This window comes from Anomaloglossus baeobatrachus, chromosome 10, assembly GCF_048569485.1.
Source record: "Anomaloglossus baeobatrachus isolate aAnoBae1 chromosome 10, aAnoBae1.hap1, whole genome shotgun sequence".
Lineage (NCBI taxonomy): Eukaryota > Metazoa > Chordata > Amphibia > Anura > Aromobatidae > Anomaloglossus > Anomaloglossus baeobatrachus.
Window position 1 is genome coordinate 40,297,441 of NC_134362.1, and position 16,706 is coordinate 40,314,146.

A 16,706-nucleotide genomic window follows, 5' to 3' on the forward strand; every position below is an offset into this window, starting at 1 on the left:
TTTGTCCTTTCCTCGAGAAAAAAACTTCATACACCGTGTACCGGGATTTTTTTTTTTTTTTTTTTTATCATTTTGGATGAATAATCCTCCACGTGCCTTAATGAAATGGAGTAGAACTCCCAATACAAAACATAAACATGGAATTTAAAACAGTAGAAGAAAAAACATTTTTGGAAAATTTGGGGGATTCAATTCTTATAGTGCATGCATGAGTGCGGGTGACTGGCGGTATGGTTGTGCTACAATATTGGTGGTCAAAACAAAAATTAATACAAATACAAATAGGGGAGAGGAAATCTGTGCAGCGTGCAAGATGAGAATGCTTAGGAATGTTAATAAAAAAAATAAATAAAAAAAAAAGGTCCATGGAGCCTCTGTTAGGAGTCTTGACACAGAAAATAGCCAGATATCCCTCCGGGAGTGGTTCTTTTTAGGAGACCACCATAACCACCATATTAAGTGGCCCTTTTAGTCAACACAGCCCTTAACACCGTGAAATCCTAGGTGCATTGACCCCTGGGAAGTATGCAAATCCTACACTAGGTCCTTCCCGGAGGGATATCTGGCTATTTTCAGTGTTGAGACTCCTAATAGAGGCTCCACAGACCTGTTTTGATTTGCATACTTCCCAGGGGGCAATGCACCTAGGATTTCACTGTGTTGAGCGCCTTCGCCGGCTGCCGGCAGTGTTTTCTCTGGCTGGTCTCCCTGAGATCAGGGATTGTTTTGTCTTGCTGGTCTACTAGGCAATGCTCCCACCTGGCCAGAATCCTACTCCACACTGATGAGGGGCAATACCCCGAAACAGCTGTCTGTGGATGGATACCTGGCCTTGGTATTTCCCTTGTCATATCTTTAAACTCGTCGAGAGTTGGATATTGCCTAACAGGGCTACTTAATATGGTGGTTATGGTGGTCTCCTAAAAAGAGCCACCCCTTGGCTAGGTCCTTCCCAGAGGAATATCTGGCTGTTTTCCGTGTCGAGACTCCTAACAGAGGCTCCACTGACTTTTTTGATTTGCATACTTCCCAGGGGGCAATGCACCTAGGATTTCACTGAGTTGAGCGCCTTCGCTGGCTACCGGCAGTGTTTTCTCTGGCTGGTCTCCCCGAGATCAGTGATTGTTTTGTCTTGCTAGAAATGTTAATAAGGCGTTGACCATTTTGGTATAATACTGTAGATAGCAGTGTCCTATTTTCCATGCGGTATACATATTGTCACTTTCAGGAAGTATGAGGCGCCACTTCCTCGGCTATTATGCACTTTTCTAAAACGCCCTGTGAACATAAGTTTGACAGTGCAAAAAACATTCATGATTCATAATGGATTCTTGATCTGTCTCCTTGCCTAAAATATCCAGTGATCGCCTTTCTGAATTGTAATATAAGCACTTTTTCTACAACGATTACATCGGAGCTGGGCGCTAGGTGTGTCCTACCTTCACTCCGCGGATTCGGAATTCCGCCAGGGCCCGGCTCATTTTTGTAGCTGCCACTTGCTGATCTTTCCCGTGTGCAATGACCTTGACCAGAAGGGAGTCATAGTGGGGGGATATCACTGCTCCCTGGAAGGCGGACGCACTGTCCAGACGGATGCCCATGCCCTCACCGCTCCGGAACACCTGCGTCAGGAAAAAGGAAAAGGAGAGAACATCTCGATTAATGGAAGAAATCAAACAACACAAATGAAAAAAAAAGCAAAAATAAAAATGGAGGTGGCACTCACCAGCCATAAAAATGTGGAAGGTTAGTGAAAAGTCTTTAAAACAATTCAAGGGATCACATAGACAAGTTTTAGTCTATGTGCTCCCTGCATCTTCCTTAAATTGTTTTAAAGACTTTTCAATAAACCTCTATATTTTCATGGCTGGTGAGCGCCACTTCTATTTATTTGTTTCTTGTTGACTTTACCGGACATCGGCTGAATTGCATCACCACGCACATCTCACAGTGTAAGGGTGAGATCAACGAAGAACACATGTTCAATGTGAGTAATGCCGAAATTTTGCTTCATTGCAAGTGTATAAATCATGCAACTCCCCTTCCTATTCATAATACATTGCATAAATCAATAGTGTAACTAAACAGAAGAAACTGTCATTTCTTAATCAGAGGATTCGGCCACTTTCTCCACTTATGAGCCATTTTCCAGCAAGATAAAATTATCACTCATCTTAAATGATGCTGCTTTCCTAAATATGGCTTGTTTTGACGCTCCATTCCAGAGATAAGGCCACATCTTTTTATGTAAACCTAGCCGGATCAGATCTCATACTTTGCACTGACGAGGGGCAATCACCCCGAAACACCATGTCTGCAAATTGAGGTTCTGATCTGGCATAAATCCCAAGTCATATGACAAAGCTCGTTAAAGGGTCACTTTTGACTTTTAGGATCGGTACTTCCAATGGGTGGTGCTAGAGTTAGTCTTCTTCCTCCGTGAAGAGACAATTTGAAAATTTCCCAGAGGAGCATTGCAGCTAAAAGACTCCTCACTGGCAGCCAGATTGGTTTGTCAGGTCTCCAAAAGGAGAAAAGATTTCCCCTTAGACCCTATATAAACAAAGTGTTGTTCACCAAGTGGGTGTGGCCCTCAATATCTACTACAAGGACTATGCCCACTTGGCCAACAAAACCAGATTTACATAAAAGGGAAGAAAGGGTCATGTTTCTGGAACAAAGAGGAGGAAACAAAACAAACGCTAGATTTAGGAGAGCATTTACATCTGGTAAAACAAAAATAAATAGATTTGTATAGAATGTGACGGGTCATCTTTAAGAAAGGTTTAGGAAAACACTAAGATCACTAGTAAGAATATAAAATTGCTCCCAATGTTTACACGGTTTATTCATTATTTTGTATACTTGCTTTTTTAGAACATATTCTGCAGCACTTTCGGAGACATCATCATCACTGTCCCCATTGGGGCTCACAATCTAAATTCCTTGTCAGTATGTGGAAACCTCGAAACCGGGGAACCCTATTCTGCAAAGGAGAGTTGAACAAAGATTTAGAGGTACAGTAACCACGTTGGTAGTCCGTTGCTGTTAAACCGGAGTGCTGTGGACCTCTACCTCTCTGTCGGCATCCCTGAAGCATCATCATTGTGGTGCGAGTTGCACATGCCGGCTAGTTCGATGAGGCGCCAGGGATGCTGGCAGGTTAAGGAGGGTGAACCAAAGGTGGGCTTTGGTCCACCAAAAACAAACTACCGGAACAGAGAAAAAGGACAGAAGACGTGTCCACTCTGTGCTGCTGCTGAAGATTTTCTAAGGGAAGATCCAGAATACACCATTGGAGAGAAGATTAGAAACAAAGTCCAGCTCACTACTGAATGGAGACTCAATCCTGGGACGGTGCACGGAAAATGGGAGGCAAATCAAAGATAAGCCCAAAGAAAAAGCATCCACGTTCAATAAAGCTTAAAGAATTTTTTTTGAGATTCATGTGAAAATCATGCGGTAAAACAAAACCATTAAAGTAGTATGGTCAGGGATACGCGTTTTGGACGTCTTGCGTCCTTATTCATGGTCCCTGTTAAATGAGGCACCAGGGATGCCGGCAGGTTAAGGAGGGTGAACCAAATGTGGACTTCGGTCCACCAAAAACAACAAACTACAAAAAAAGGACTGAAGACATGTCCACTCCATGCTGCTGCTGAAAATTTTCTAAGGGAAGATCCAGGAAACACCAATGGAGATAAGTGTTTTTTGTTCAATGCATTTCAAAGACATTTCACGCTTTTTCAGGAGGAAGGTTCTTCTCCTGAAGAAGCAGCTTGTAATGGCTTTGAAATGTATTGAATAAAACCCACTCATCTCCACTAGTGTGTCCTGGATCTTGCTTGGAAAGTCTTCAGCAGCAGCATGGAGTGGACATGTCTTCTGTCCTTTTTCTGCACTGTCCTGAGCACCTGTGTATCTACAGCAGCTGCTCCATTATTAAGCGCATGTCTTGTTGGGTGTCAACCAACTTGAAAAGTTAAGCGCACGCCTCTTTTATGCCGTTCTTACCAGGTAACACCCAATTTTGCATTTCAAAGCCATTACAAGCTCCTTCAGGAAAAAGGGTCTTTTTCTGAAGAAGCAGCTTGTAATGGCTTTGAAATGCATTGAATAAAAACCACTCATCTCCACTAGCGTGTCCTGGATTTTCCTTTGGAAAGTCTTCAGCAGCAGCGCGGAGTGAACATGCAGTCTGTCCTTTTACTGCTTTATCTGAACTTGTGTATCTGCAGCAGCTGCTCCATTATTAAGCGCACGTCTTGTTGGGTGTCAACCAACTTGAAAAGTTGAGCGCACCCCTCTTTTATTCCGTTCTCACCAGATAACACCCAATTTTGCATTTCAAAGCCATTACAAGCGTCTTCGGGAAGAAGGTTCTTTTTCTGAAGAAGAAACTTGTAATGCCTTTGAAATGCATTGAATAAAAAACACTCATCTCCACTGTTGTGTCCTGGATTATTCCTTGGAAAGTCTTCAGCAGCAGCACGGAGTGGACATGTCTTCTGTCCTTTTTCTGTACTGTCCTGTACACTCATGTATCTGCAATGGCTGCTCCTTTATTAAGTGCTTGTCTTGTTGGGTGTCACCCAACTTGAAAAGTTAAGCGTATTTCTGTCTCTTATTCCGTTCTTACTAGCCAAAACCCCTATTTTGGGCCTAGGGTTCTTTCAAACTACCAAAATGGCAGTTGGATCTGCAAATCTTATTATTCAAATCTATGTAGAAGACAACATAAAAACGTAAGAAGAATATTACAAATTGGGTTCATATGAAATATAACATAGGCCAAACTGACCATCCCATAGGATGTGGTCAGCATATTCTGATATTCCGTGACACGTAGTCTGAGGGGCATGGGCAAAAGGAACATCTCATCTGGCGCCATTTCTGGACTGAGGATATTAAGTAATGGGTAATTTGAGAATATCTAAGATATACTAAAGGGACGATGTTCTTAGAAAGTGGCGGTAAAGTCTTCTCATCCACAAATGCTGGATAGAAACGTTCAGATTTCAGAAACCCGAGGAAAGTAATGTTATCTTACAGAACACCACAAGCCAGCACAAGGTAATACGGCGCTGGAGCGTTTGTCAAAGCCATATACTCTAAAATCGCATGATTTATGGATCCTACGGCCGCGGCTTCTGAAGTGCTGTTACGGCTGGAGAACAAATGACAAGAGCGAGCGGCATGGATAAGTAAAGAGTGAATTACCGAACAGAGCACCCACAAGAGCCGATTAACCACTTGGTGGCTTGTTTTTTTTCTCCAGCTAAAGTGACGTGTGGCATCACGCCCCCCGGCACACACGCGGTACTTGCCATAATACCGTGCTTCCGCACATTTGAATACGGAGCATAACATCAATTGTGAATGCAAATCAAACCTGTAACCATAGCGATGTCTTAAACTAGCATCGCACGTCGTGTGACACTTCCACGGTCTCGCTTCTAATAAGCTTGGTACACTTTTTATTCATTCCTATGGTTACATAAGATGAGCACGGCAAATCTGAAGTCTTCTTTAATAACCTGATTTAATAATATGTCAATGGAAATGTTCCAAATACGGGAAAAAAGTGTTATTGGAACGTGCAAAATATGTCATGCTCAGGAAGAATCTCTAGGTCTGTGGCAGTACAAGTCAATGGACTTGGTAACATAACCATGCCATGTCCACAGGGTTCGGGGGAAAGAAAAATCTCCAGCATCTGCCCTACTATTCTGACACTAAAGGATCTAAAGATCGAGACTCTGAAATGCCCTATCGGAATGGTAAAGTGACCATTGATCCATCTTGGAATGGAGCGGTGGCCATCGATCCATCTCGGAATGGCGCGGTGGCCATCGATCCATCTCGGAATGGCGCGGTGGCCATCGATCCATCTCGGAATGGCGCGGTGGCCATCGATCCATCTCAGAATGCTGCAGTGGCCATCGATCCATCTCAGAATGGTGTGGTGGCCATCGATCCATCTCGGAATGGTGTGGTGGCCATCGATCCATCTCGGAATGGAGCGGTGGCCATTGATCCATCTCGGAATGGTGCAGTGGCCATCAATCCATCTCGGAATGGCGCGGTGGCTATCGGGAATGGCGCAGTGGCCATCGATCCATCTCAAAATGGCGTGGTGGGCATTGATCCGTCTCAGAATGGTGAGGTGGCCATCAATCCATCTCAGAATGGTGCAGTGGCCATCGATTAATTTATTTTCTTTAGGACTGATGAAGATATCGTAGTGCTGCAATCTGCAACCACTTGAACTCCCAAAAAGAATGAAGGAAGCGATGCGGTGACTGCTCAATCACGACTGAGAATTTCAGAGACCCGTTCTCAAGATTCAAAGGAAGAGGTGAAAATTGGAGAATCCCAACCACTGATCAAGTTATCACCTATCCTTTACATTATTAACTTGGTTACCTCAAATAAGAACGTGTCCTTCCTTTTGCTCTTGACAAGATCTGTGCGACTGGCTTTTAACAACATGATTTTGCACTTCTCTGCAAAAAGCTTTTTCCTATCTAAACCCCTAGGGAAGAAGCATTGCATGGCCGATAAGTCTCCCTACACCAACATGGCGCTATCCACAAGAAACTTTATCCCTTAGTTCACACTACTCAGTCACGAGAAATCTATACCATTGCATATGCTTTTATGACCACCCAGTGGTTGTTACTCATTTGGCAAAATATGCTGTGTATGCCTCGAATTCTTTTTATCCACATTCAACTTTCCTCCCAAACAATGTTTGACCCGTCCAGAGATCATATAAAAAAATGAAATAAGATAGCGCCAACATATACTACAACGCTGTAGAGGGATTAAATTCAGAGACACTCAAAGAATTCACAAAACTGGAAATAAGCAAAATAAATAAGCGATTACGTAAAAAAAAAATAAAAAATTCTTGATGGTAGAGAAAAGATCCCTTTGAAGATAACTAGAGACAGACTCTTCCCAGCCTAAAATATCATCTATGGACTGGACCTAGACATTACATAATTTAAGAAAACCTCTCGGGAGCCCGAGCGTGGGTTCATACCAAGTCTTTTTGCGGAGCTTTTGGAGCAGAAAATGAGAGTTTTTGAGATATTTTAAGGAAGATTTGGAGAATTTCCGGTCAATTTGCAGTCCCAAAACTCCCATATGCTTGTTTTGGGGAAAAAAATGTCACCCCCTTGAAGCAATTTTTGCAACCTTTTGATTCAAAGTGACCAGTTTAGAGCAGATTCCACCAAGAAAAAAAAAAAAAAATTATAAGAATGACATAGAAGAAAATAGAAAGATTTTTTCTGCCATTTGGAAGAATTTCGGAAAAGGAGAAGATCCACTCCAAAAATGCAAAAAACAAAACAAAAAAAAACCAAAAAACAAAACGGGGTAGGTTAGTAGAAGTTCAAATACACCTTCCTGGTCGCAAATAGAGAGTCCATCAATGAAAAAAAAAACCTCTTAAACCTTATGTAAAATGTAAATGAAGGGGTCAGTGGTTAGGGCAGTGTTTCTTTAAGTGTGCATTCAGACAACAGTATAAATTAGTCCGAGATTGGACCAAATGCTCAAAGGGGTCAATGGTCACCCAATCCGAGCAGGACACCTTCTTATATTTCTATGCAGTTGTCATGCTTGAGTTGGGAGACCCAAGACCAATCTGAGCATTGTGATGAGATATCGGACCAATTTATAAGGTTGCACCAAAATTCCAGTTCTCACGACCTCCTCGGACACGTTGTGTTTTCAGGACTTCTTTAGTGTTCCAAAGGAGAGGGATTTATTATCAAGGCATCGAAAACTGACATAGGTTCTCTCACCGATACAATACTAAGGAAATCCAAAAAACATGATCAGTAGGGGGGAAGGCGGGGCGTGAAGACGGACCTTTGGGAAATATTGGTTAAGGACTCTTTCAAACGTCCGTGCAAAACACTGACGTTTTGCACGGACCATGTTGAAGGTGCATATGCTTATCCATGTGCCGTAATTTTGGCACTCGTGTGTTCTCCGTATGCCATCAGTGATAGCACATGGAGAGCAGGAACTTATAACTCACCTGTCCCCGACGCTGCTGCTTCCGGGTCCGCGGTGCAGTGAATATTCATGAGCATAATGAGCGGGCCTGGAAGCAAGTGACTGAAGCGCCAAAGACAGCAGGGCTGGAGACAGGCGAGTATAGAAAATCATTTTTTCATTTTAAAGACATGTGTTTTCTCCGGTACATGTCAAACCGATGTCACATGGATGACATCATTGTGTGGTTCATGTGATATTAGTGTTGCCGGAGAAAATCGGACTTGTCTCCGTGCAGAACACTGACACGTCCATGAGAAAACACTGATGTGTGCTCAGACCCATTCCATGTCTCCGGTACGTATGAAAACAGATGTCATATGTACCGGAATCAAGGATGTCTAAAGGGGACCTTAGAGAGTGGCACAAATCCGGGCAGGTGCACCACTCCTCCACATTACAACCCACCCCGGTTTGCTTGATTGAGATCTGTGCAGCACCACTGTGTCACAGATATAAGCATCAATCAAGCGGCACTAGGTGGGGATAGTGTGGAGAATCAGTGCAACTGCCGGGATTTGGCCCACCCTCTGTGCATTTGAAGCCTCACAGTTTCATAGTGTTTAGGGTTGAAGGTAGATTTAAGTCCATCGCGTTCAACCCATTTGTAGGAAATAGTAAAATTTGATCTTCTCAATGAAGAAATATTCATTTGTAGCCAAAAAGAAACGTTTGAACCAGTCTTTAACGTCTCTACGTTGTGAGCTAATTTGTCGGTTGACCCTAATTTTTCCGACAGGTCAATTGTATGTTTAGAATCGGTCTCTTAAAGGTTCGGAATCAAATGAATATTTTGCCGAGGTTCTTTTTACGTAAGGTCGACCCCCAAGTCATCAGTAAAACCTTTTGTTAAAACAAAAAAAGGGACCGGTGGGAGACCGAAGAACCAAACTGAGGGAAGCGGCAGGGAATACGAAAGATGAATAAATATAATTTTCACATACAGTCAGCCCATTTGTAATTGTCTTGAAAACCTCATTAATGTCTTTGCATGAAGGGGGCTTACACTGAAAATCCAGGATGGGGTCCTAAAAAGAAGCCGGAGCTGTCATGCCGAGGTCTCTCTTCTACCAGGTGTAGACTAATTAAAGTTTCTTCATTTTGTTGCTTCTTGCCGTGTTTGAAAAGGTGGAACCTTCTGGCACAGGGGCTTAGCGAAGTTTGACGCTTGTCGGAGAAAAGCTATAAAGATATTAACTGCAGGATAATTAATAGTAATGCCCGAGCTTCCTGCGATAGGGCATGAATAATTCAGGACAGGTAATGATAATAATAAGCCCTAATGAAGCGGTGGATGGTGCTCCGTCCTTAAATCGCTCATCTTCAGGAGCAATAAAATGAGAGGTCTCTAGGATGGGCACGGATTACCAAATTTTTTTCTTAATTTTTGCCATAAATTTAGACGGTAATGTGGATTCCGAAAAAAAAAATGCCAAAGGGCGTCATTACCTGTAATAAGAAGGCACTAACTCCAAGAGTAGTTCCACCACGATAAGACTGAAGTCTTCGGTCCTACAATTTAGCTCCATGGTTAGATTGGGTTAAAGGGATTTTAGCAAACTCAAAAATCCTCAATGTTCACCTATTATCAGCGGGGGAATTTGAGTCCTTCTGAACATTTTGCCCACCGGCAGCAGCTGCAGGGAACCTGTCATACTACACGCAGTCTATTCAAGTGGAAGACCGTCCAGGATTTACACTTCTATGTACTTTATCCTGCTCTAGGAGTCAGAAAGAATAGATCATCCTAAACTAAACCCATCACCATGAAAATACTCGCTATCGTGGCTTCCCGAAATAAAAGAGTGGAGCAAATTGATTTGTAATTTCCTGATATCTTACTGTAAATTCGAACTTACTGATTAAAATCCGTGTATTTTCAAATCTTAAGTGTTGGTACCCTTGAAATTGCTCCAGAAAATGTAGTATTTCTCCCAGAAAACTATTGCAATTACACGTTTTGTTATACACGTTTGTTTACTGAGTGTGCATTGGAACAACAAAAAAAGAAACCAAAAAGGCAAATTGGACATAATTTCACACAAAACCCCTAAAATGGCCGGAAAAATTGTTGGCACCTTTCCAAAATTATGGGTAAATTACTTTTTTTTAAGCATGTAATGCTCGGTCAAACTCACTGGTGGCAAGTAACAGGTGTGGGCAATATGAAAATCCCACCTGAAAGCAGATAAAAAGGGGTGAAGTTGACCCAATATTTGCATCTTTGCATTGTTTGTATGTGTGTTGCACACTAAACATGAAGAACAGAAAGAAGAGAAAAGAACTGAGGACTTGAGAACCAAAATTGTTGCAAAACAACAATCTCAAGGGTACAAGTCCATCTTCAGAGATCTTGATGTTCCTTTGTCCACACTGTGCAACATAATCAAGACGTTTACAACCTATGACACACTGTAGCTAATCTCATTGGATGTGGATGGCAGAGAGAAATTGATGAGAGGTTGCAACTCAGGAAAATCCGGATGCTGGATAAGCAACCCTAATCAAGAGCCAAAGAAATTCAAGCTGTCCTGCAGGCTAAGAGGCATCTCTTTCAGCGCGAACTATCGTCCACATTTGAATTAAATTAAACGCTATGGCAGGAGACCCAGGAGAACTCCACTGCTGATACAGACATAAAAAGCCAGACTGCAGTTTGCCAAAATGTACATGAGTAACCAAAATCTTTCTGGGAAAGCATCTTGTGGATAGATGAGGCCAAGATAGAGCTTTGTGGTAAAGCACATCATTCTACTGTTCACTGAAAACAGGATGAGGCCTACATAGAAAAGAACACAGGACCTACAGTCACACATGGCGGAGGCTCAAAGATGTTTTAGGGTTCATTTGCTGCCACTGGGTGCCTTGACTGTGTGGAAGGCATCACGAAATCTGAAGATTACCAAAGGATTTTGGGTCACAATGTAGTGCTGAGTGTCTCAAAGCTGGCTTTGCATCCTACATCATGGGACTTCCAGCAGGACAATGAACCCAGCCATACTTGAAGAAGCCCAAAGAAATGGATGGAAACAAAGCTCTGGAGAATTCTGAAGTAGCAGCAATGAGCCCAGATCTAAATCCCATTGACACTGGAGAGATCTTAAAATTGATTGCTGTTGGGAGAGATGCCTTCAAATATGAGAGACATGGAACAATTTATAAAGAAGAGTCCAAAATTCCAGTTGATATGTAAGAAGCTTGTGGACGGGTATAGGAAGCGACTGATTGCAGCTATTTATTTCAAAACGGTGTGCAACCAAATATTAAGTTGAGGGTGCCAACAATTTTGTGTGGCCCATTTTTGAAGTTTTGTGTGAAATTATGTCCACTTTGCCTCTCCCTCTCTTTTTTTGTGTTGTTCCAATACACACAAAGGAAATAAATGTGTGTGTATAACAAAATACGTGTAATTGCAATATTTTTGTGGAAGAAATTCTTTATTTTCTGGAACAAGTTCAAGTGTGCCAAAACGTTTGGCCACGACTGCTGGAGTCCAGTGGGCGGTCCTTATCAGGTATAGACAGAGTTGAGTAAAAAGATTTGCTGATCCCTTGTGCTGTGGCCACCTTGGTAGTCCGTTACTGCCACACCTAGATCACTGCGAAACTCCAACTACCTGTGACATCCCTAGTGCCTCCACTGATTGATAAGTCAACCATGACATCATGGATGTTCCATAAAGCATACTAATCAGAAGAGGCGCTACGAATGCTGAAGATATGTGGACCGCACTGATTGGGTCTGGCGGCAATGGACTACCATCGTGGCTGCAGGACCAGGGTTCTAAGAATCTTTTTGCTCAATTCCAACATCTACCTTTGTATGATCGCTCATACAGGAAGAGCTGTTGATCACTCAGTGACACCTCCCACTGGACTCCTCTAGTGACACCTCCCACCGGACTCCTAATCTCTGAAAGAGCATGAAAGAGCAGAGACTTCAATAATGAAGTTACAAGGTACAAACTCGATATATAGCTCCCCTGATCTTTCAATTAGTTGCCCAAGATTAAACATTTACTTCACAGGCATAGGTTATTCAGTATCAATGGCGGGGTACTCAAGTGCCATCAGCTCCATCTATCGAGAAAAGAAGGTTTCTGTGTTTGTGAGCGAAATCCACTCCTTCTATGCCATTGGAACTTCAAATTAGTAAGATTAGTTTTACGAGCGCTCGTGAAATCATTGCAGCACACACGCTTTGCGGTGTACTGACACTTTCTGCCTTATTACATCACGTGACCAGTTTATATAGTATCCCAAACAAAGAAATAACTGCACCAATAAGAGCCGCAGGGGTGTGTGTAGAAATGTGAAACTTCACCACCTAAAAGTGTTAGCGGTGCCCTAGGACATCACTCAGTTATAGGACAAGATGGTTTCTATAAGAACAAAATGATTTGTATTCTCTCACGTGTTTACGCAAGCTTCAGAAGAGGAAAAATAGCAAAGATGTATATACCAGTAGGTAAACAAGATTCTCTTACATGTATAAATTTAAGTGAATGTAGCAACATGTAATTTTAAAACTTAACTTTTAATCGGATTCAATAATAACTGTTACAAAGTGAACAAACCGTAATCCAAACACCAATTTAAAAGACCTGAGAATGATGAGGCCAATCGAGGATTATAGCGCCATCACTATCATTCAAAAGGGTATGATTAACAATCACCCATATCATATATCACAGGAAAAATGAAGGGTGAGATATCCCATACACATATGTCACTTCCACAGATAATCGCTGGGGGGGGTGTGTTAGATATAAATGACCTACAATATTACATGAGGCCTATATCAAGCACCCCAGATTTGGTCTGTCATAAACTTCTTAAAGTATGCATAAAAGACTACACAGCCTGTAAATCACACACTTTGAGTAGACGAAAAAAGGGGGGGGGGACACACCTTACTCAGCATATAACATGAATTATGGTATCCAGTAAATGGTAGCTTTTGATAAATATAGTATGTATAGCAACCATTAGATCCACTCATCTACCAAATCCATGAATTATGCAATGGTGTTAATGACAGATGAATAGAACAGACCCACCTGATTCTTATGTCTCAATTGAGATAGAGATACTGGTATGCTGTCGAGGTCCAAATGTCAGGACGAGGGGAAAATTGAATTGGTCACTGACCTTATTAGGGGTCAAGCTGGCCCTTTTTCCCTTAATCAAGTTTCCGCCCTTGACTTGGACAATCAACAACCGGCCTTGTTATCGCATACCATAGGTGAGACAGGGGGTGGGATATCTCATATATACGTGCCCCTTCCAGGGGTGGTAGCGGGGGGATAGTGGCTATAGACAACCCGCGCTAGTCCAAAGCGGTCTATATGGAACACCCCAAATAGACTTAGGCATATAAGAAAAAAAAAAAACAAAAACCTACACAGCCTATAGTACACTCACTGTGGATTAACAGACTGAAAGACACCTAGTTAGGCATGTAAAAATTGAAAAGTAGAGTCCAATAAATGGTGGCCTTTGACAAAATAACATTATTACATGCAGCAACCATTACATCGACTCATCATGCATAGATGTCATTGACACAAAAAAAAAAAAGGAACAATCTCACCCGAATCTTGTATCCCAATGGGGGTCAAGGTTCTCCTGTGATGCTGAAATCCGTATGTCAGGATGATGGGAGAGGTGGCTTGGTCGCTGACCCTGTCAGGGATTAAGCTGACCCTTTTTCCAACATAACAACTCCCGCCCTGACAAGGGCAGTCCACAGCTGACCCTGTTGTGGCTGACCCTATAGTCCAGACCAAGTGCCTCCCGACGCGTTTCACATTATATGCTCATCAGGGGAGACATATGGCACTAAAGAATACTGGTGGTGGCTCAAATTGGAGCTCAACCCCGTGTGGCCTGGTATCATTGAGGATGTAAGGGATAATGGGGCTATAAAAAGGAGCCCTCAACCCACCCCCTGTTGAAAGGTCCACCTCTATCAATTATGCAAATAATGCAGCAGTGAAAAGGAAAACCCGGATATTCAGGGATTCAACCAGACATGATATATGCACTATTAAATGATTACAGGATACATGTCTCAAAGACACTGTATAAGGATGCGCCCCCTTTACCTAATATATGAGGTTATAATCGGACAATCAGATGGTATATTCCGTTTATATAAACATATGTACAAGAGACATACATTTCCTGATACCGAGGTCACTTGACGAGTCACATGACCCGCGGCACGTCATGAGGGGAGGGGCATGCACAACGTCATAGTACGCAGCGTGCATACCAAGCAGGGAAAGGCGTGCCTCCCAGATACAAGATCACATGACGAGCCACGAGATACGCGGCGCGTCATGAGGGGAGGAGTGTGCACCACGTCATAGGACGCTGCGTGCATACCAAACAGAGAAGGACATACCTCCCATTTTCAGGATCACATGACCAGCCACGAGGTGCGCGGTACGTCATGAGGGGAGGAGTGTGCACCACGTCACAGGACGCGGCGTGCATAACAGACCAAGAAGAACGTGCCTCCCATTTCCTGGGTCACGTGACGAGTCACGAGATGCGCGGCGCGTCATTATGAGAGGGAGCACGTGCCGGGCCACAGACAGTGACGTGACAGATGACAGCCTGATGGAGCGCATGATCCACCAATCATGTGACCATATCGCACTCCACAGGCTGTCAGATACTTGCCTCATATGAATGAATAATAGCGCGCATGGCTTACTCAATGCAAAAAACAAGCATAGTGCAATCAGCCAGTTGTAAACCACAATGAATACACGAAAGTCATGCAAAGCTAAAATGTAAACATGGAAATCCCAGGGAGAAGGGGGAAGGGGGGGGGGGGGACATATGAATTGCCCGTATTTGCACATGCTTACAGGTCTCTAGGGAAACGACTTGCATCCCGTGTAGTAGGAGACATATATACCGGTATGGCACTGCTTAACGTTCCAATGAGAACAGATTGGAGAACAAATAGCACGAATGTAACTTATATACATACCAGTTCAAATCAATAGTGTATTAAAGCGCTCCGAAAAACACCTTTTAAAAACACATAGAGGTGTTAGGGCGATGCATATATAAAGTAAAAGCGGAGTTGGGTGCTATTACTAAGTCACCAAATGGGTGAGGGGAGGAGGATGGGGGGGGGGGGGGGGGAGGGGGAAGGAACAGGGATCACAAAACTCCTGCGAGGAGAAAATTTGATGTATATATTAAAATATACCATACATGATCAACCATGAATCCCAGTTACATATCCGGACACGATGTCCAGGTGTATGAGTTAGAATGACATGTACCAGATTAGCTAAAAAGGGAAATAAAACCATAGATCAAGGAAAAGGGATGGATGTATACCTAATTGAAAGAGACAATTGTTAGATGAAGCACCCGTAGTTCAGTTGTTCATTAAGGCCGGAGGGAGAGACCGTGTTTAACCGAAAAATCCATCTTGCCTCTTTTTGCAAGATGAGTCGGTCCCAGTCTCCCCCTCTGATGGGTTTTTCAATTTTCTCGATGCCAATAAATTTAATGGCATCTTTTTTTCCCCCATGGGAGACATTGACATGACGTGCCAGGGAGGTGTCTCTGTCATGTTCAATGTCACCCATGTGATCACCAATCCGCCTGCGGAACTCTCTTCGTGTCTTACCGACGTATTCGAGACCGCAAACGCAGGTTGCCTTATAAACCACGCCTTTTGTGCGACAATTAATGAAATCATGAATAACAAAGGATTCTTGAGTGACATTTGCTACGAAGGACCTGCCGGGAGATATAGATGAGCACGACACACAGTCACCACATTTGTGGCATCCTTTCAGGTTAGATCTGAGCCAGGTTTCCTGTTTTGGTGCCACAAAATGACTGTGGACTAACCTATCTCCCAGGGATTTGCCTCTGCGAAAAGTCACCTGAGGAAAGGGGCCCACTGATGTCCTGAGGTCATTGTCCATTGTGAGGATTGACCAATACTTGTTAAGAGTACTTCTAACGAAATTGGCACCATTGGAGAATGTAGTGATAAATCTTGAGATGGATTCATCTGATTCCTTCTTAGGAGGTTTTAGGAGATCAGCTCTAGTCGTAGACTTAGCTTCTTTGAAGGCCTGACTCAGAATTTTACGGGGGTAACCACGATCGAGAAACCGTTGTCTCAGATCATCCGCTTGTGTCAAAAATGACAAGTCCTCGGAACAGTTCCGGCGTATTCTATAGTACTGTCCCTTAGGGATCCCTCTCCTGAGGGGGGCCGGATGACTACTGTCCCACCTCAGGAGGGAATTCGTGGAGGTTGGTTTCCTGTATGTAGAAGTACTCAAGCTACCTTCCTTGGTTTTACTGATGAGAACATCAAGAAATGGTAAGGTGGTACAGTCTGCCTCGTAGGTAAAACGAAGACCTATCTCGTTGTCATTTAGGCCCAAGACAAACCTGTCCAGATCGACCCTGGTGCCCCGCCATATGACGAATATGTCGTCAATATAGCGGGCCCATAAGTCGATCTGGTCAGGCAGATGTCCATCACCAACCCCCTCGGAGAAGACCATGGTCTCCTCCCACCAGCCCAGGAGCAAATTTGCGTACGAGGGAGCACAAGGGCTCCCCATCGCAGTGCCCCTGAGC

General features: G+C 43.2%; 1 protein-coding gene across 1 annotated transcript in view; it reads right to left on the reverse strand.

The window, feature by feature from the left end:
* Positions 1–16,706, reverse strand: part of PC (pyruvate carboxylase) — a 419,331-nt gene that overhangs the window by 133,780 nt on the left and 268,845 nt on the right. Inside the window, exon 6 of the mRNA XM_075326302.1 lies at positions 1,440–1,622. Within this exon, the coding sequence (XP_075182417.1) occupies positions 1,440–1,622 (183 nt within the window). The remainder of the gene's footprint in view (positions 1–1,439; positions 1,623–16,706) is intronic.